At 40.4% G+C, this 22726-nt stretch overlaps 1 protein-coding gene across 2 annotated transcripts in view; it reads right to left on the minus strand.

The window, feature by feature from the left end:
- The window catches only part of SGSH (N-sulfoglucosamine sulfohydrolase), a 68691-nt gene that overhangs the window by 4228 nt on the left and 41737 nt on the right, over window positions 1-22726 (minus strand). For both annotated transcript variants that reach the window (XR_013213323.1, XM_077251481.1), the window contains exons 3-7: window positions 20895-21000; window positions 20662-20812; window positions 17733-17889; window positions 15621-15702; window positions 994-1197 (exon numbers count right to left, since the gene is read on the minus strand). Coding sequence is in view for 1 of the 2 variants with exons in the window: in XM_077251481.1 (XP_077107596.1) it covers window positions 994-1197; window positions 15621-15702; window positions 17733-17889; window positions 20662-20812; window positions 20895-21000 (700 nt within the window). In the remaining variant the exon portion in view is untranslated. The remainder of the gene's footprint in view (window positions 1-993; window positions 1198-15620; window positions 15703-17732; window positions 17890-20661; window positions 20813-20894; window positions 21001-22726) is intronic.

Genomic DNA, 22726 nt, shown 5'->3' on the forward strand with positions numbered 1-22726 from the left:
TCAGGGAGCTATAGAAATCACAGGATTGATGGATATGTTAATGATAATGTAAAGGATGAAAAAATTGAACATTTTCTCTATACAGTATTGAATATGAGCACCACACTTTGGCTAACTATCAATGAGGTTATTAATGGTTGTCTGAGGAATGTTCTACCTCGCTGAAAGCAATTTGGCATGAAAATCTTCCAGCTCCTTTTACTTTTTTTCTGTACTGCCAGTGAAATTGGGCGACACATAACAAATCTAAGGCATCAAACAGAGCCTGCACAAACCTTGAGAAGGCATTTGCACATCTTTGGGCTGAGCTAGACATCCAGGTTTACCTATTACATTGATCTCTTGCCATTGCGCTCAAAAGTCATCAGGGTGGAGAACAACACAGCAATAAAGACTGGAATGGAAGTCTTGGATGCAATGAAAGACAGAGATTGGTCTGGATACCGCGTGGGCAACGCCATGAAGAGGCCTTCACGAGGGTATGGGCATACTTCCAGGATTAATGTACCGAAGCCAAACACCTTTAGTCTTCATTCCAAGTACTCTAACAGATTGGGGTTACATTGCTTTGTTCGTGGAGTTAGTAGTATAGCTATCTCTAGAAAGTATCCTAGGAGCGGTTTTTCAATGTCACAATCCCAGGCCATATCTTCTTTGTTCAATTGTAAAAGGAGACGCCAGCAGCAGATCTTGATGATCTGTGTGCCCAAATGCATTCAATGTGGCAGAATATTCCTCAAACAGATAAATACCCTCAGTGAGAGCATGTCATGTTGTGCGTGTTTTCCTGTGTGATGCTCATATTTGATATAGTATCAATTGAAGTGTTTTGAAAATGTTGTTAACATATCTATCTCTCCTGTGATTTCACATAATTCCACGATTTTTACTTATTAGTGTTGCAATGTTGAGGACTGTATAAACCTGTCTCTATATCTAGGTAGATAGATAGATAATAGGATGTAATGAACAGTTCAATGTCTTGTTTCTCACCAAGCAGACTAGCAAAGGACTGACTGACTTCTCCAGTGCATCTTGGTTGACCAGGAGAAGAAATAAGCATGGGCTCAGCTCTTCCTGACCAGTACAAGTTTGTGCGTCCATTGGGGAATGGAATGCCGTTGTCAGAAGAAAATATTACAAGAGTGTCATTTTCATGTCCCGCACTGTGCAGTTCACTGAGAATAAGGCCAATACCTGTGGATTATAAGCAGGAACAGATATCAATAACAATATAGTTATTGGAATGAGAACTTTGAATATAATAACAAACGGTAAATTGATGGTTAGAGTTTTACAATGCAATCTCTCTGACCAATGTATTCACATAACAGAGATGATTCGTCCACAGCAGCTGAAAAGTGAAATCACTAGGAATGGAGTTATTAGGTAATAGATTGCTGACATGTGGATGGTACCGAAACAGCCACTTATCATTCTGCCATCTCCAGGCTGTGCAAGATTACAGAGAGCCAGTGCTGGGAATGTATGACATTCCATGTATGCAATTAAAGTCTGGACTCATTGATTTCTGCAGAACTGGCTTTCTGAGTCTCCCATTGCTTGGACATATTGAATTTCTTTGCCCAATCCCTTTTTTCCTATGAAAAACAAATAACTGGTAGAAGCGTCCCTCTACTCTCCATACAGAACACACACACTATTGTGTTGAGCATGCGCATGTATGGGGGGGGGAGAGTAGGGAGATAGTGCTGGCAGACAAACATTTGGATCACTGGTCTGTATGGCCACTTTTGAGGAACACGTACAAGGCACCCTATTCAGGAAGATTGCACCTGGAAAGTTCCTGAATAAAAGCTGAATAAACGTTAAAAACAATGAACATTTGCACAGCAAGTAGTTTTGACCATCTTTTGTAACTTTATTTTTTGACTGCAAGAGGGTTATAAATCTAAGAAGTGGCTAAAATATGTGACCTTATCATTCTTCATATGCCAACACTATTGTATATGTGAAATTAAGACTAAAAAAAAAAAACCTATCAGAGACCTATCTTTAACTGAAGCTAATCCCTTAGGTGCCACTGTCAATCGTGACAGCAGCATCTACGTGGTGGGAGACAGGGTTAGAGGAGGGTCTCTCTGTCACCCATTGGCTCCCCCACAACTAGGCTGCAAGATGCCAGTAATGTTGGGGCTCCTATGAAGCCTCGTCTGTGGCCTGGCTTCATAAGAGATGGCTAATTTTACAAAAGACTGCAATACTGAAGTGTTGCAGTGTATTGTACAAGTCTCTAAAGGGGTATTCACATGTCCAAGATCCTGTCCCAATATGTAGTAGGTGTAATAATAATATTAGCAAATACCTCCAAATAGAAATGCAGTATAGTTTTTCTTATTCGCTATGTCTTTTTCCTCATGTGCAGGCATTGCAGGACCTTAGGTATCCATGGTGACAGCCCCTGATATAGTGACAGCTAGTTGCTAGTGGTCGCAACCATGGATACCTAAAGTCCTGCAATGCCTGCACATGAGAAAAGAGATCTAGAAATATAGAATAGTTTTTCTGATTTTCTATTTGGAGGTATTTACTAATATTATTTTAAACACCTACTACATATTGGGATAGGATCTTGGAGATGGGAACACCCCTTTAGTCAATCATAGCTTTAAGTCCTCTGATGAAACTACAAAAGGCATATGTGGTACCGCCGTATCCTGTTGTAAAATGTCGAATAGTGAACACGTAAAAGTAAAAAGAAATTAGCATTTTTGGTCATCTCACTTTGCCAAAAGCGTAATAAAAATAACAAAAAAGTCATATGTACCCCAAACAAACAAGCCTTCACAGAACAAATAAAAAAAAAGTTTTGAGTCTCAGAAAATAACATGGGAAATACTTTCTTAAAGTTTTTCGTAACCTAGAGAATAAGGTTATTGGGTCTTTTTTTTTTTTTTACAACACAGTGAACACCATAAAAAAAAATAAAACAGGGAGATAATGGTGAAAATTTCACTCTACATAGATAATATAGATTTTTTTTTCGCTGTTGTTTTTAGTACAATACATTATAAGTGCCATCCCTTGACCCAAGCGCTATGTCCAGCTATCGCCCCATATCTTTGCTCCCATTTGCTTCCAAACTCCTTGAGCAGCACGTACATGCTGAACTTTCCTCTCACTTTGCATTTCTCTCTTCAACAACCTACAATCTGGCTTCCATCCCCACCATTCCACTGAGAGTGCCCTGACCAAAGTTACTAACGACTTGCTAACAGACAATTCTCTATAGTCCTCCTTCTAGACCTGTCCTCTGCCTTCGACACAGTTGACCACTGTCTCCTACTACGGATCCTCTCTTCCTTTGGAGTCAAAGACCTTGCCCTATCTTGGATCTCCTCACACCTTACCAACCACACATTTAGCGTTTCCTACTCCCATACTACATCTTCATCTCGCCCTCTCTCTGTTGGTGTCCCTCAAGGCTCTGTCCTAGGACCCTTACTCTTCTTAATCTATCCACTCGGCCTGGGACAACTCATAAGGTCTTATGGCTTCCAGTACCATCTATATGCTGATGACACTCAGATCTACCTTTCTGGCCCAGATATCACCTCTCTGCTCTCCAGAATCCCAGAGTATCTATCAGCCATATCCTCCTTCTCCTCTCGCTTCCCCAAGCTCAATGTGGACTAATCTGAACTAATTATCTTTCCTCCATCTCGCATATCTTCCCTATCTGATCTATATCAAAACAAATGAAATCACACTTTCCCCTGTCCGCTGCCTCGGAGTAACCCTTCACTCTGCCCTGTCCTTCAAACTGCACATCCAAGCTCTCGCCACCTTCTGTCGCCTCCAGCTCAAAAATATTTCCAGAATCAGTCCTTTCCTCAACCCTCACTCTACCAAAATGCTTGTGCATGCCCTAATCATCTCCCACCTCAACTACTGTAACTGTAACATCTTCCTTTGTGGCCTACCTTCTAACACTCTCGGACCCATCCAGTCCATCCTTAACTCTTGCCCGATTAATTAATCTCTCTCCTCGCTACACTCCTGTTTCCCCTCTTTGTAAATCCCTTCACTGGCTCCCAATTTCCCAGCATATCCAGTTTAAACTACTAACACTGACCTACAAAGCCATCCATAACTTTTCTCCTCCTTATATTTCCAAACTAATCTCTCAATATCTTCCCTCACGTAATCTCCGGTCATCCCAAGATCTCCTTCACTCCTCCACGCTTATTCGCTCCTCACCCAATCGCCTCCAAGACTTCTCCTGAATATCCCCCATCATCTGGAATTCTGTGCCCCAACACGTCCGGTTATCCACCACATTTGGATCCTTCAAAAGAAACCCACCTCTTCAAAGAAGCTTACAGTCTGTAATGACCACACGGCCACCTCAACACCATCAGAGCTACTGCAACACCTGACCTACTGTGTCCTTCCCAATAATCCTGTAGAATGTAAACCCGCAAGGGCAGGGTCCTCTTCCCTCTATACCAGTCTGTCATTGTTAGTTTGTTTACTGTAAGTGATATTTGTATTTTGATGTAACCCCTTCTCATGTACAGCACCATGGAATTAATGGCTCTATATAAGTAAATAATAATAATAATAATAATAATAATAATAATAAAATGTGTAATATCAGTCAGAACTGCACCTTCTTCCAAAAAAACCAAGCCCTCATAAGGCTATGTTCTCAGAAGTATAAAAAAGTTATGGCTCTTGAAAGACAGAGGAAAAATGAAAATTTAGCAGGGTGGGAAGGTCTTAAGTATTGGTTTTGCATTGAAAATTTCTATTAAAAAAATAAACTTTGTGTGCCAATCCTGTTTTCCACCATTTCAAAATGTTGAAAATGGCATGTTCTAAATTCAGATAAAAAAGAAACAGAAAACTCTGATGTCTGAATTATAAATGTAATCTTTGATATTAAGAAGTCTCATGACTCATGTGAATGAAGCTAGTTCTCCTGACCCGTGGGAAAGAAATCCTAAATTGCAGAAAGAAAACTAGAGAAAAGAAGATCAAGGATTCCTAGAAATGAGAAAATCCATTTGCATGATGGGAGACATGAGAATCTCCTTACCTCCCGGCATTCCTGGTTCTTCTTTCGATTAGCCAGGCTGGTATAATGTCATCATTATGGTGTGACGCACATGCGATGTCTGGCTAATGAAAGGAAAAGGCAGGAGGTAAAAGATTTGTGGAACTCCAGTCCAGTGTTCACAGGTAACTGACCTCACTGATGGACCAATGCCATGCGAATCAATTCTCCCATCTCCAGTGATTGTACTATATAATCATATAAAAATATAGACATACACGGATATAAAATGTCTACACACCCGATAAAATACCAATTTTTTATTTTATTATACACTGCTCAAAAAATAAAGGGAACACTAAAATCTCACATCCTAGATATCACTGAATGAAATATTCCAGTTGTAAATATTTATTCATTACATAGTGGAATGTGTTGAGAACAATAAAACCTAAAAATGATCAATGTAAATCACAACTAATATCCCAGGGAGGTTTGGAGTTGGAATGATGCTCAAAATCAAAGTGGAAAATGAAGTTACAGGCTGATCCAACTTCAGTGGAAATGCCTCAAGACAAGGAAATGATGCTCAGTAGTGTGTGTGGCCTCCACGTGCCTGTATGATCTCCCTACAACGCCTGGGTATGCTCCTGGCAGATGGTCTCCTGAGGGATCTCCTCCCAGACCTGGACTAAAGCATCCGCCAACTTCTGGACAGTCTGTGGTACAACGTGACGTTGGTGGATGGTGCGATACATGAGGTCCCAGATGTGTTCAATCAGATTCAGGTCTGGGGAACGGGCGGGCCAGTCCATAGCTTCAATGCCTTCATCTTGCAGGAACTGCTGACACACTCCAGCCACATGAGGTCTGGCATTGTCCTACATTAGGAGGAACCCAGGGCCAACCGCACAAGCATATGTTCTCACAAGGGGTCTGAGGATCTCATCTCGGTACCTAATGGCAGTCAGGCTACCTCTGGCAAGCACATGGAGGGCTGTGCGGCCCTCCAAAGAAATGCCACCCCATACCATTACCACTGCCAAACCGGTCATGCTGAAGGATGTTGCAGGCAGCAGATCGTTCTCCACAGCATCTCCAGACTCTGTCACATGTGCTCAGTGTGAACTTTCTTTCATCTGTGAAGAGCACAGGACGCCAGTGGCGAATTTACCAATCCTGGTGTTCTGTGGCAAATGCCAAGCATCCTGCACGGTGGACTGTGAGCACAACCCCCGTCTGTGGACATCGGGCACTCAGATCATCCTCATGGAGTCCGTTTCTAACCGTTTGTGCAGACACATACACATTTGTGGCCTGCTGGAGGTCATTTTGCAGGGCTCTGGTAGTGCTCCTCCTGTTTCTCCTTGAACAAAGGCTAAGGTAGCGGTCCTGCTACTGAGTTGTTGCCCCCCTCCACGTCTCCTGGTGTACTGGACTGTCTCCTGGTAGCGCCTTCAGCCTCTGGACACTACGCTGACACAGCAAACCTTGCCACAGCTTGAACTGATGTGCCATCCTGGAAAAGCTGCACTACCTGAGCCATTTGTGTAGGTTGTAGAGTCCGTCTCATGCTGCCACAAGGGTGAAAGCACAACCAACATTCAAAAGTGACCAAAACATCAGCCAGAAAACTTTGGTACGGAGATGTAGTCTGTGGTCCCCACTTGCAGAACTACTCCTTTATTGAATGTGTCTTGATAATTGCCAATAATTTCCATCTGTTGTCTATTCCATTTGCACAACAGCATGTGAAATTGATTGTCAAACAGTGTTGCTTCTTAAGTGGACAGTGATATTTCACAGAAGCTTAATTTACTTGGGAGTTATATATACACATCTCTGGCAAAAATTAAGAGGCCAACACATCAAAACCCTGTCATGGCCTGCCCAATCTCCAGCCCTGAACCCCATTGAAAACCTCTGCAATGTAATCAAGAGAATCTTGGATAGTCACAAGCCATCTAAAAAAGAACTGGTTAATTTTTGTGCCAAAACCACTGTGAAAGACTGGAGGAAAGCATGCCAAGACGCATAAAAGCTGTGATTAAAAATCATGGTTATTCCACAAAATATTGATTTCTGAACTCTTCCTGAGTTAAAACATTAGTATTGTTGTTTCTAAATGATTATGAACTTGTTTTCTTTGCATTATTTGAGGTCTGAAAGCACTGTTTTGTTTTTTTTTAATTTCAACCATTTTTCTTTTTCAGAAAAAAAATACAAAATTTATTGCTTGGAAATTCAGAGTCATGTTGTCAGAAATTTATAGAATAAAAGAACAATTAACATTTTACTCAAAAATATACCTATAAAGAGAAAAATCAGACAAACTGAACATTTGGCAGTGGTCTCTTAATTTTTGCCAGAGCTGTATATCTGTGCAAAGCAGTCATCAAAGCAAAAGGTGGCTACTTTGAAGAACCTAGAATATAAGACATATTTTCAGTTGTTGCACACTTTTTTGTTAAGTATATAATTCCACATGTGTTAATTCATAGTTTTGATGCCTTCAGTGTGAATGTACAATTTTCATAGTCATGAAAATACAGAAAAACCTTTAAATGAGGTGTGTCCAAACTTTTGGTCTGTAGTGTGTGTGCGCGTGTGTGTGTGTGTGTGTGTGTGTGTGTGTGTGTGTGTGTGTACACACACACACACACACACACACACACACACACACACACACACACTAGATGGTGGCCCGATTCTAACGCATCGGGTATTCTAGAATATGTATGTATGTATGTATGTATGTATGTATGTATGTATGTATGTACGTATGTATGTATGTACGTCGCGCTGTGAGTGGGGATTAAATTGTGCGGCAATATCGCTGATTGGTCGTGCCCGGCTGGCCGATCAGCGAAGCGTGGTTTAAATCCAGCGTCCATTCGCGGCTGAACTGCGTCTGTCGCTGATTGGTCGCAGGATGTCGGGGGGTTCAGGGCACAGGATATAGTACAGCCACGTAGTATATAACACAGCCATGCAGTATATAGCACAGCCATGTAGTATGTAGTATATAGCACAGCCACGTAGTATATAGCACAGCCACGTAGTATATAGCACAGCCACGTAGTATATAGCAGCCACATAGTATATAGCAGCCACATAGTATATAGCAGCCACATAGTATATAGCAGCCACATAGTATATAGCACAGCCACGTAGTATATAGGACAGCCACGTAGTATATAGCACAGCCACGTAGTATATAGCACAGCCATGTAGTATATAGCACAGCCACATAGTATATAAACACAGCCCACGTACTATATAACACAGACAGCCACGTAGTATATAGCAGAGCCACGTAGTGTATAGCAGAGCCACGTAGTATATAGCACAGCCACGTAGTATATAGCACAGCCACGTAGTATATAGCAGCCACGTAGTATATAGCAGCCACATAGTATATAGCAGCCATATAGTATATAGCACAGCCACGTAGTATATAGCACAGCCACGTAGTATGTAGGACAGCCACGTAGTATATAACACAGCCACATAGTATATAGCACAGCCACATAGTATATAAACACAGCCCACGTACTATATAACAGACAGCCACGTAGTATATAGCAGAGCCACGTAGTATATAGCACAGCCACGTAGTATATAGCACAGCCACGTAGTATATAGCAGCCACATAGTATGTAGCAGCTACATAGTATATAGCACAGCCACGTGGTATATAGCAGCCATGTAGTATATAGCAGCCACGTAGTATATAACACAGCCCACGCAGTATATAACACAGACAGCCACGTAGTATATAGCAGAGCCAAGTAGTATATAGCACAGCCACGTAGTATATAGCACAGCCACGTAGTATATAGCACAGCCACGTAGTATGTAGCAGTCACATAGTATATAGCACAGCTACGTAGTATGTAGCAGTCACATAGTATATAGCACAGCCACGTAGTATGTAGCAGTCACATAGTATATAGCACAGCCACGTGGTATATAGCACCCACATAGTATATAGCAGCCACGTAGTATATAGCAGCTACGTAGTATATAACACAGCCCACGTAGTATATAACACAGCCCACGCAGTAAATAACACAGGCCACGCAGTATATAACACAGCCACGTAGTATATAGCACAGCCATAGTATATAAACACAGCCCACGTACTATATAACAGACAGCCACGTAGTATATAGCAGAGCCACGTAGTATATAGCACAGCCACGTAGTATATAGCACAGCCACGTAGTATATAGCAGCCACATAGTATGTAGCAGCTACATAGTATATAGCACAGCCACGTGGTATATAGCAGCCATGTAGTATATAGCAGCCACGTAGTATATAACACAGCCCACGCACTATATAACACAGACAGCCACGTAGTATATAGCAGAGCCAAGTAGTATATAGCACAGCCACGTAGTATATAGCACAGCCACGTAGTAAATAGCACAGCCACGTAGTATGTAGCAGTCACATAGTATATAGCACAGCCACGTAGTATGTAGCAGTCACATAGTATATAGCACAGCCACGTGGTATATAGCACCCACATAGTATATAGCAGCCACGTAGTATATAGCAGCTACGTAGTATATAACACAGCCCACGTAGTATATAACACAGCCCACGCAGTATATAACACAGGCCACGCAGTATATAACACTGCCCACGTAGTATATATCAGTCACGCAGTATATAACAGCCCACGTAGTATACAGCAGTGTGGGCACCATATCTCTGTTAAAAAAAGAATTAAAATAAAAAATAGTTATATACTCACCCTCCAGCGTCCCAGTGATGCATTGCGAAATTACCCAGATGACTTAGCGGTCAATCAGCGACTTGGGATTTCCGTGACAGACAAACAGACGGAAGCGCCCCTTAGACGATTATATATATATATATATATATATATATATATATATATATATATATATATGTATATGTATATGTATATGTATATATATATATATATATATATATATATATATATATATATATATATATATATATATATATATATATATCTCATACCAAGAAGAATCATTCCAGAGCCTTTTCCAACCTTTAATGTCACCTATAATGTGCCCAATTCAATTGAAAAACTGAAATTTGTTTGGGTGGAAAAATAAAAATAAAGAACTAAAACAATGTGGTTGTATAAACCAATAAACTTGAGTGCAGCCATTATCTATTTGCTATGTAAGACTTTTTGGTTATGCACCAGTTCAGACTAGATGGCTGTTCAGTCAGTTTTTCTATATTTACTATGTATTGCTTTTTCTGACTTGAACGCCCCGCCCTTCACCATGCTGTGATTTTAACTACATCCAAACACAGTTGGTTCTAACCTCCTCTATAAATACAGGCTTTACCATTTTATTAGCCATAGGTAAGTGTTCACACTAGGCAGACAGGTTAGTTACCCATTCGATCTGAGATTACCTTGACGTTTGGTGAATGGGCTCACAATATTTGGCCAAATTTTGTGCTAAAAATCTCATGTGTTTTTTCATAAATTTCACAAGCCATTATGCTGTTCACATTTCATGTATTGCACATTTCCTTGCTTTAGCACAATAAACTTGAGTGCAGCCATTATCTATTTGCTATGTAAGACTTTTTGGTTATGCACCAGTTCAGACTAGATGGCTGTTCAGTCAGTTTTTCTATATTTACTATGTATTGCTTTTTCTGACTTGAACGCCCCGCCCTTCACCATGCTGTGATTTTAACTACATCCAAACACAGTTGGTTCTAACCTCCTCTATAAATACAGGCTTTACCATTTTATTAGCCATAGGTAAGTGTTCACACTAGGCAGACAGGTTAGTTACCCATTCGATCTGAGATTACCTTGACGTTTGGTGAATGGGCTCACAATATTTGGCCAAATTTTGTGCTAAAAATCTCATGTGTTTTTTCATAAATTTCACAAGCCATTATGCTGTTCACATTTCATGTATTGCACATTTCCTTGCTTTAGCACAATAAACTTGAGTGCAGCCATTATCTATTTGCTATGTAAGACTTTTTGGTTATGCACCAGTTCAGACTAGATGGCTGTTCAGTCAGTTTTTCTATATTTACTATGTATTGCTTTTTCTGACTTGAACGCCCCGCCCTTCACCATGCTGTGATTTTAACTACATCCAAACACAGTTGGTTCTAACCTCCTCTATAAATACAGGCTTTACCATTTTATTAGCCATAGGTAAGTGTTCACACTAGGCAGACAGGTTAGTTACCCATTCGATCTGAGATTACCTTGACGTTTGGTGAATGGGCTCACAATATTTGGCCAAATTTTGTGCTAAAAATCTCATGTGTTTTTTCATAAATTTCACAAGCCATTATGCTGTTCACATTTCATGTATTGCACATTTCCTTGCTTTAGCACAATAAACTTGAGTGCAGCCATTATCTATTTGCTATGTAAGACTTTTTGGTTATGCACCAGTTCAGACTAGATGGCTGTTCAGTCAGTTTTTCTATATTTACTATGTATTGCTTTTTCTGACTTGAACGCCCCGCCCTTCACCATGCTGTGATTTTAACTACATCCAAACACAGTTGGTTCTAACCTCCTCTATAAATACAGGCTTTACCATTTTATTAGCCATAGGTAAGTGTTCACACTAGGCAGACAGGTTAGTTACCCATTCGATCTGAGATTACCTTGACGTTTGGTGAATGGGCTCACAATATTTGGCCAAATTTTGTGCTAAAAATCTCATGTGTTTTTTCATAAATTTCACAAGCCATTATGCTGTTCACATTTCATGTATTGCACATTTCCTTGCTTTAGCACAATAAACTTGAGTGCAGCCATTATCTATTTGCTATGTAAGACTTTTTGGTTATGCACCAGTTCAGACTAGATGGCTGTTCAGTCAGTTTTTCTATATTTACTATGTATTGCTTTTTCTGACTTGAACGCCCCGCCCTTCACCATGCTGTGATTTTAACTACATCCAAACACAGTTGGTTCTAACCTCCTCTATAAATACAGGCTTTACCATTTTATTAGCCATAGGTAAGTGTTCACACTAGGCAGACAGGTTAGTTACCCATTCGATCTGAGATTACCTTGACGTTTGGTGAATGGGCTCACAATATTTGGCCAAATTTTGTGCTAAAAATCTCATGTGTTTTTTCATAAATTTCACAAGCCATTATGCTGTTCACATTTCATGTATTGCACATTTCCTTGCTTTAGCACAATAAACTTGAGTGCAGCCATTATCTATTTGCTATGTAAGACTTTTTGGTTATGCACCAGTTCAGACTAGATGGCTGTTCAGTCAGTTTTTCTATATTTACTATGTATTGCTTTTTCTGACTTGAACGCCCCGCCCTTCACCATGCTGTGATTTTAACTACATCCAAACACAGTTGGTTCTAACCTCCTCTATAAATACAGGCTTTACCATTTTATTAGCCATAGGTAAGTGTTCACACTAGGCAGACAGGTTAGTTACCCATTCGATCTGAGATTACCTTGACGTTTGGTGAATGGGCTCACAATATTTGGCCAAATTTTGTGCTAAAAATCTCATGTGTTTTTTCATAAATTTCACAAGCCATTATGCTGTTCACATTTCATGTATTGCACATTTCCTTGCTTTAGCACAATAAACTTGAGTGCAGCCATTATCTATTTGCTATGTAAGACTTTTTGGTTATGCACCAGTTCAGACTAGATGGCTGTTCAGTCAGTTTTTCTATATTTACTATGTATTGCTTTTTCTGACTTGAACGCCCCGCCCTTCACCATGCTGTGATTTTAACTACATCCAAACACAGTTGGTTCTAACCTCCTCTATAAATACAGGCTTTACCATTTTATTAGCCATAGGTAAGTGTTCACACTAGGCAGACAGGTTAGTTACCCATTCGATCTGAGATTACCTTGACGTTTGGTGAATGGGCTCACAATATTTGGCCAAATTTTGTGCTAAAAATCTCATGTGTTTTTTCATAAATTTCACAAGCCATTATGCTGTTCACATTTCATGTATTGCACATTTCCTTGCTTTAGCACAATAAACTTGAGTGCAGCCATTATCTATTTGCTATGTAAGACTTTTTGGTTATGCACCAGTTCAGACTAGATGGCTGTTCAGTCAGTTTTTCTATATTTACTATGTATTGCTTTTTCTGACTTGAACGCCCCGCCCTTCACCATGCTGTGATTTTAACTACATCCAAACACAGTTGGTTCTAACCTCCTCTATAAATACAGGCTTTACCATTTTATTAGCCATAGGTAAGTGTTCACACTAGGCAGACAGGTTAGTTACCCATTCGATCTGAGATTACCTTGACGTTTGGTGAATGGGCTCACAATATTTGGCCAAATTTTGTGCTAAAAATCTCATGTGTTTTTTCATAAATTTCACAAGCCATTATGCTGTTCACATTTCATGTATTGCACATTTCCTTGCTTTAGCACAATAAACTTGAGTGCAGCCATTATCTATTTGCTATGTAAGACTTTTTGGTTATGCACCAGTTCAGACTAGATGGCTGTTCAGTCAGTTTTTCTATATTTACTATGTATTGCTTTTTCTGACTTGAACGCCCCGCCCTTCACCATGCTGTGATTTTAACTACATCCAAACACAGTTGGTTCTAACCTCCTCTATAAATACAGGCTTTACCATTTTATTAGCCATAGGTAAGTGTTCACACTAGGCAGACAGGTTAGTTACCCATTCGATCTGAGATTACCTTGACGTTTGGTGAATGGGCTCACAATATTTGGCCAAATTTTGTGCTAAAAATCTCATGTGTTTTTTCATAAATTTCACAAGCCATTATGCTGTTCACATTTCATGTATTGCACATTTCCTTGCTTTAGCACAATAAACTTGAGTGCAGCCATTATCTATTTGCTATGTAAGACTTTTTGGTTATGCACCAGTTCAGACTAGATGGCTGTTCAGTCAGTTTTTCTATATTTACTATGTATTGCTTTTTCTGACTTGAACGCCCCGCCCTTCACCATGCTGTGATTTTAACTACATCCAAACACAGTTGGTTCTAACCTCCTCTATAAATACAGGCTTTACCATTTTATTAGCCATAGGTAAGAGTTCACACTAGGCAGACAGGTTAGTTACCCATTCGATCTGAGATTACCTTGACGTTTGGTGAATGGGCTCACAATATTTGGCCAAATTTTGTGCTAAAAATCTCATGTGTTTTTTCATAAATTTCACAAGCCATTATGCTGTTCACATTTCATGTATTGCACATTTCCTTGCTTTAGCACAATAAACTTGAGTGCAGCCATTATCTATTTGCTGTTGTATAAATATGTACATCCTTAACCCCTTCACTACGTGGCAAATTTCTGTCTTTGGTTTTTCCTCCCCTTCTTCCCAGAGCCATAACTCCTTATTTTTCTGTCCATGTGGGACGAGTTGTACTTTTGAATGACACCATTCAATTTTCTATATTGAGTACTGGAAAAAGGGAAAAAATTCCAAGTGCCGTGAAATTGTGAAAAAAACAAACAATTCTGCAGTATGCGTCTCATTAATACGATAACGGCGATACCCAACTTGTCCAGTTTGTTTTATTATTTTAGCACTTATTCATCCGCGATTGGGTCTTGGCTGTAATAGCCATCACCTGCCGGGTATGGGGCGGGCTCACCGAGTCAACCCACTCCATACACCTGCTTCTGACTTGCGTCGTTCATGTACGTGCAGATGTCGCAAAGAGGTTAAATACTTTGTTGAAGTAAACTATGAATTTATGACAGAATTCAGTGTTTTGGGGTAGGAGTCTATTAGCATGGCCAATCTAGAATGGTCAATCTTTGCCTACTCTTCCTTGCAGTAGCTCCATATCTGTCAGATTGCAAAGGCATCTGCTGTGTACAGAGCCCTCTTCAGGTAAACCCACAAACATTCAAGTGGATTCAGAGATGGGCAATTCCAAAACTTTGTTCTTATGTATAGTTTCAATAAACAAAGTTAAAAAAAAAGATCAAACACATTTCCCATGTCCATAAACAGGAGTATGCAAATTGCCTCTTCAGAGGGGAAGATGACTTGAACTCTTGAACTTTATAGCGCCACCTTGTTCATCGATCATTCTTTTGCGGACTTGGAGATTTGCTTAGAGTTGTTGTCGTGCTGAAAATTTATCATGTTCAGCATTTTAGCAGAGGCCTGAAGGTTTTGATGCAAAATTGACTGATATTTAGAACTGTTCATAATTCCCTCCACCTTGACTAAAGCCTCAGTTCCACCTTCTAAAAAATAACGCAAAAGAATAACGTTGCCCCCACCATGCTTCATTGTAGGTATGGTATGCTTTTGGGGGTGCACAGTTTTGGCTTTGTGCGAAACATACCTTTTGGAATTATGGGCAAAAACTTTTTATGAGACCATAACATTTTCCTACATGCTTTTGGCATACTTGATGTAGGTAGCTGGGCTTGGATTAGATTATTGTCACATGCAGTACACAACCAGCACTAAGGGTAAAATGTCTAATCTTTACTTTCTGATCTGTGTGCTATGTTCTATTGAGAACACATATGGCTATAGGAAATTTGCAAATCATTGAATTCTTGTACAAAATATGGCACATAACTAACCTTGGTCCATCCGGCCAATTGTTGTATACTGTGCAGCCAGATCAGTCCTGGCACTCGGGGTGTCCGGAATAAAATAGGGAACCTAGAATAAAGTTATATGAGTTATTAGTTATATATTTCTTCATATTATCCTTCTAGAGTACACATGTCAAATGATGGCCCGCGGACAAATCTGGCCCCCAGGTTGATTATATTTGGCTCATGACGGTGGGGACTATGTGGGGCCATTATACTGTATAGAGGACTATGAGGGGCCCATTATAGTGCATGGAGGACTATGTGGGAACCACTATACTATACATATATGAAGTATTTATGGAGGAGGAAGGAGGCAGAAAGGTACTGTGCATGCCAAGGTCACAGCTGTAACCGTGTATATGAAGTATATAAGGAGGAGGCAGAAAGGTACTGTGCATGCCAAGGTCACAGCTGTAACCGCGTATATGAAGTATATAAGGAGGCAGAAAGGTATTGTGCATGCCAAGGTCACAGCTGTAACCGAGTATATGAAGTATTTAAGGAGGAGGAAGGAGGCAAAAGGGTACTGTTAATGCCAAGGTCACAGCTGTAACCGCATACATGAAGTATTTAAGGAGGAGGAAGGAGGCAGAAAGGTACTGTGCATGCCAAGGTCACAGCTGTAACCGCATATATGAAGTATTTATGGAGGCGGAAGGAGGCAGAAAGGTACTGCGCATGCCAAGGTCACAGCTGTAACCACGTATATGAAGTATTTAAGGAGGCGGAAGGAGGCAGAAGGGCACTGGTGAGATTCTGTAAGAAGCACTACACGGTTATTGCTGCCATCTTTTCTGTACATGTGCCATGACTGCCTGATGCCTTGGCCAATCATGGTGGAAGTCACCACAATAAGCCAATGGCACATGCCTATAACAGCTGACGCACAAACCATAAGCATCTTATATTTGATATAACATAATATATTTGTATAAAACTGTTGCAATACTTATGTTCCAGACACTTTTAAAGTGTAAATAAAGAAAACATCATCCTGCAATTGAGATCCCTTTATTTCCACGGAAAGGATGGAGCTCTTTCTGAAATGAACAGACCCTTTTATTTTGGTCTCATGTAATTCCTTTAAGGGAGACTTGTACTTTACCATCATTGTACTTTGCTCATATTATGATATAATTGTAACTATTGTAACTCTCTACTAATCGGCCTCCCTCTTACCAAACTCTCCCCGCTCCAATCTGTCCTGAATGCTGCTGCCAGGATCATATTCCTCACCAACCGTTACACCGATGCCTCTACCTTGTGCCAGTCATTACACTGGCTACCCATCCACTCCAGAATCCAGTACAAAACTACTACCCTCATCCACAAAGCACTCCATGGCTCAGCACCACCCTATATCTCCTCTCTGGTCTCAGTCTACCACCCTACCCGTGCCCTCCGCTCCACTAATGACCTCAGGTTAGCATCCTCAATAATCAGAACCTCCCACTCCCGTCTCCAAGACTTTACACGTGCTGCGCCGATTCTTTGGAATGCACTACCTAGGTTAATACGATTAATCCCCAATCCCCACAGTTTTAAGCGTACCCTAAAAATGCATTTGTTCAGACTGGCCTACTGCCTCAACGCATTAACCTAACTATCCCTGTGTGGCCTAATAATAAAAAACAAAAAACAAAACACATAATCAGGTTCCTCGCATCATGTTCTCATACACTTTATGCAGTTAATAGCACTCTGTGTCTGTACTGCTACATACTTAGGCAGTTAACTGGTTCATGCAGCTTTACATGAACACCCGAGCCTTACACTATGGCCGGTGCAAATAACGAAAGCACTTGTCACCATCCACCTCTCGTGTCTCCCCTTTTCCTCATAGTTTGTAAGCTTGCGAGCAGGGCCCTCATTCCTCCTGGTATCTGTTTTGAACTGTGATTTCTGTTATGCTGTAATGTCTATTGTCTGCACAAGTCCCCTCTATAATTTGTAAAGCGCTGCGGAATATGTTGGCGCTATATAAATAAAATTATTATTATTATTATTATAATCTACACATTGAAGTAAAGCATGTACTAGACAAACAGTATGTAAATGATATTTAACAGAAGGAAAATTAACTGCAGGACTAACCTGGACTTGTTCAGGTATATAATACTGAGGTGTCCAGTCTGGAATTCTTCCCATACCAGGGTCACCATTTCCAAACTTCTCACAGAAAGGGCCGTATTGAGGCTGCGAATGTCCACAGCGGTGAGGATCGTGGAAGGCAACATAAAGAAAGAACGGTCTGTGAGAGGAAGTGGAGAGCAACATATATTAACATCGCTTCTGCTCCCATACATATAGTGATGCTATCATACATTCATGTTCAAAATAAATAAAAACCTAGGAATTTGCTGAAAAGTAATATACGTGTTGTTCTTGAAACTACGAAGAAAATGTCTTACAGAAAATTCTTTCTAAAGTGGTCAATATTAGCAATAGAAAAAGTAGGATTTTAAAGTGCTTTTTATTACAAGAGTAACTAAACTTAAATATACAAGTGCTTTTCACTAACTTAGAATATCATCAAAAAGTTAATTTCAGTTCTTCAATACAAAAAAGTAAAACTCATATATTATATAGAGTCATTACAAACAGAGTGATCTATTTCAGTTAATGTTGATGATTATGGCTTACAGCCAATAAAAACCCAAAAGTCATTACCTCAGTAAATTAGAATAATTAACAAGAAACACCTGCAAAGGCCTCCTACACCTTTATAAAGGTCCCTTAGTCCGTTTCAGTAGGCTCCACAATCATGGGGAAGACTGCTGACTTGACAGATGTCCAGAAGGCAACCATTGACACACTCCACATGGAGGGTGAGCCACGAAAGGTCACTGCTAAAGAAACTGGCTGTTCAGCATGCTGTATCCAAGCATATTAATGGAGCGTTGAGTGGAAGGAAAAAAAAGCGTGGTAGAAAAAAGGTGCACAAGTAACCAGGATAACCACAGGCATGAAAGGATTCTTAAGAAAATGCCATTCAAACATTGGGGGAGATTCACAAGGAGTGGACTTCTGCTGGAGTCATTGCTTCAAGAGTCACCACACACAGACGTATCCAGGACATGGGCTACAAGTGTCGCACTCCTTGTATCAAGCCACTCATGACCAATAGGCAACGCCAGAAGTGTCTTACCTGGGCCAAGGAGAAAAAGAACTGGACTGTTGTCAGTGGTCCAAGGTGTTATTTTCAGATGAAAGTAAAGTTTGCATTTCATTTGGAAATCAAGGTCTCAGAGTCTGGAGGAAGAGTGGCGAGGCCACAATCCAAGCTGCTTGAGGTCTAGTGTGAAGTTTCCACAGTCAATGATGGTTTCGGGAGCCATGTCATCTGCAGGTGTAGGTCCACTGTGTTTTATCAAGACCAAAGTCAGCGCATCTGTCTACCAGGAAATTTTAGAGCATTTCATGCTTCCCTCTGCAGACAGGCTTTTTGGAGATGGAAATTTCATTCTTCAGCAGGATTTGGTACCTGTCCACACTGCCAAAAGTACCAATACCTGGTTTAAAAACAACAGTATTCACTGTGCTTGATTGGCCAGCAAACTCGCCTGACCTTAACCCCATAGAGAATCTATGGAGTAATGTGAAGAGGACGATAAGAGACACCAGACCCAACAATGCAGACGAGCTAAAGGCTGCTATCAAAGCAACCTGTGCTTCCATAATCACCTCAGCAGTGCCACAGGCTGATCGCCTCCATGCCACGCCGCATTGATGCAGTAAATGATGCAAAAGGAGCCCCGACCAAGTATTGAGTGCATTTTCGGAACATACTTTTCAGTAGGCCAACATTTCGGAATTTAAAGTCATTTTTCAAGCTGGTGTTATAAAGTAATCTAATTTACTGACATAATGACTTTTGGGTTTTCATTGGCTGTAAGCCATAATCATCAACATTAACAGAAATAAACACTTGAAATAGATCACTGTTTGTAATGACTCTATATAATATAGGAGTTTCACTTTTTGTATTGAAGAACTGAAAAAAATTAACTTTTTGATGATATTTTAATATAGTGAGATGCACTTGATAATATTTATTTATATATAAAAATTGTATATATTTTTCATTATTTTCCATGGTTGACTATATACTCGTATGTCCAGCATGGAAAATAATGAAACTTTTCAGCTGCTTGCGCCCAGACTTAGGCTTCATTCAGACGTCATGTTTTTTGGTTTTTTTTTTTTACATACGAGAAAAACGGACAGAGTTTCTCAACCTTTTCCTAACTATCAGTGAAAAATGGACAGAACGCAGATGTCATCCGAGTGCGGTCAGATTTTTTGACGGACCCACAGACTTGCATTGCCGATTTTAATCTGACACTTGAATCAGTATCGGACATGCCTCTGCGATTTTGCAAGGATCAATTGATCTGAGGAAAAAAAAAAAAATCAGACATGTGAACAGAACCATAGACTGTCATAGGTACGAGTGCTATCCGTGAAAAACTGACATGTCAATGAGACCTTAGTGAGACACCGGTGCGGAGCTGACTCTTTCACTACCATCATCTGTACTCCAAATAAGTACATTATGATATCAATGTAGGCAGTCAAATAGACTGGGAAATAACATGGGGTTGGAAGTCCCTTATATGCAATTTTTTAAAGGAATAAAAAAAAAATCCCCAAGTAAAGTGTGATTTGCAATGTTTCATAACTTTCCATGCTGGTCGAAATTATATATAAAAAAATTAAGTATTCTTTAATCATTGCTGTATGTTAATTACCTTGATAAAAGTCAAGGAGGTGGAGAAGCCTGAAGAAGAGTCAAGCTGGGCTGTGCCCTAAACTGGTGTAGCATGGCCTGAGTGCCATCTCTGATATCAGCACATGTACCATTGTTTTCTAGTTCTGGCACATGGGCAGTGATGCTGGCATTCCATTGGGGCACAGCCGGTTTGTTTATGGGGCACTATGGCTGTAGTTCACAGGGCATTACCTCTACTTCTGGGTGAAGTTTACACAGATAACATTACCAGGGTAATCAGTACATTTTCACCTCTGGTCTTTGCTTTGCAAAAACTTTCGGACCAACAATTTAATCCGGGTTATGTTGCGCCCAACTTGTAGCACTGAGCTGTTCTCTTCCGTGTATGCAAAGTCAAATGGATAAACAGGTTCTGGCCCCACATGTTTTTTTCCAATAATACCTTTAACGAATAAAAAAAGTATTAGCAGAGGGGTTACCATTTCCATTAAGAAAGCCCGATATTTTACTGCATTTGTTTTTACCTGTCCGAATACCAGCCTGGTGGAGCAGCAATGGCAAACTCCGGACTTCATCAAAAGAGTTGAAGTGATGCACATCTTGGTGGAGACCATAAATACCATTCTGGTGCTGCAGATATAATGCAAACAACATTACAAACATAAACTGGGATAAGGAAAAAAAACAATAGTGTCCAACAGGTATTCCGTGACATGGCTTACCCTATTCTTTAAAATAGCATGTAAAGGAAATGTATTTGCAAGGGGTTGGGTCAGCCATAGGCAAGCTGCTCCTGCACCAAATGGACTAACTAGATTTACTAGTGGTGCAAGAACTCAGACAAAATGGGGTCTTCTTGCTGTGACAATCCCGACACCTATTATAACCAAGCTGGATATTTCCTATATACTATATAGGGCAGTGTTCCCCAACTCCCGTCCTCAAGAGCCACCAACAGGTCATGTTTTCAGGATTTCCTTAGTATTGCACAAGTGATAATTGCATCACCTGCACAGGCAATAATTCCATCACCTGTCCAATACTAAGGAAATCCTGAAAACATGACCTGTTGGTGGCTCTTGAGGACCGGAGTAGAGGAACACTGATATAGAGGGAGTAGCTACAGATGCTGCCACTGGACCCTGAAGAAGTACAAAACTGTTTTGTGTAGTAATGAATCACACTTCTCTATCTGGCAGTCTGATGGAGGAGCCTGGCTTTGGTGAATACCAAGTGAACGTTACCTATCTGACTACATTGGGCCAATTATAAAGTCTGGTGGAGGAGGAATAATGTTTTGGGGTTATTTTTCAGGAGTTCACATAGGCAATTTCATTCCAGTGAAACAAAATCTTAATAGTTCAGCATACAAGATATTTTGGACAATTGCATACTTAAAACTTTGTGTGAACAGTTTGGGGAAGGGCTTTTTTCGTTTCAGCAAGATTGTGGCCCAGTGTACAAAGCAAGGTCCATAAAAGCATGGTTGGGCGAATTTGGTGTGGATACTTAACTGTCTAGAGCCCTGACCTCTGCCCATGAAATACCTTTAGGATTATATAGAATGGAGATTGTGAACTAGTATCTCTCATCAAACATTAGTGTCCGACCTGACAAATGCTCGTCTGGAGGAATGGGCAAAAATACATTGCTCGGAATGTAGATATGGGTCGCTCGTTCTCTTTTTTACCTTTGATAGGCATCCTCAAATCACAGGGTCCTCAGGGACTTATTTCCTCTCTATATACATATCTACTATCCGTGGGAGATGGGTCTGTCATCAATTCTGTCAAAGGGAAATGGGAGGAACTTCTTCCCGATGTACTGGGTGAGGAATGGGAAGATATTCTAGAATCTCCAACTAAAGTTTCCCCTTCAATCAATAATAGGATGACCCAGTTATATATCATATATCAGGCCTATCTGACCCCGACGCGACTCTTTAAAATGGGTCGCTTACATTCGTCAGATTGCTTACGGTGTCATATGCCTGATGCAGATTTTATTCATATGATTTGGAGGTGCCCTGTAGTTCTCCATTACTGGAGAGAGGTAACGACACTATTAACGTCTTTATTGTCGATCCCTGTCCCGCTCGAACCATTGACTTGTTTGTTCGGGGTGTGGGATATGGAGACTTGGGATCATTATACTGGGATCTTTCTCCGAGAGACGCTCTTTTTGGCGAGGAAGGTACTGGCGTTAAGATGGATGGGTGGCTCCCCCCGACCCTTAGAGTTTGGATTGATCTGGTGAATTCAATTATCCCATATGAAAGAACAATGTATCAAAATAGAGGATGTCCAGGTAAATTTGAAAAGATATGGGGCAAGTGGAATTCCTCTTATCGTACTCT

This window comes from Ranitomeya variabilis, chromosome 4 (assembly GCF_051348905.1).
Source record: "Ranitomeya variabilis isolate aRanVar5 chromosome 4, aRanVar5.hap1, whole genome shotgun sequence".
NCBI lineage: Eukaryota > Metazoa > Chordata > Amphibia > Anura > Dendrobatidae > Ranitomeya > Ranitomeya variabilis.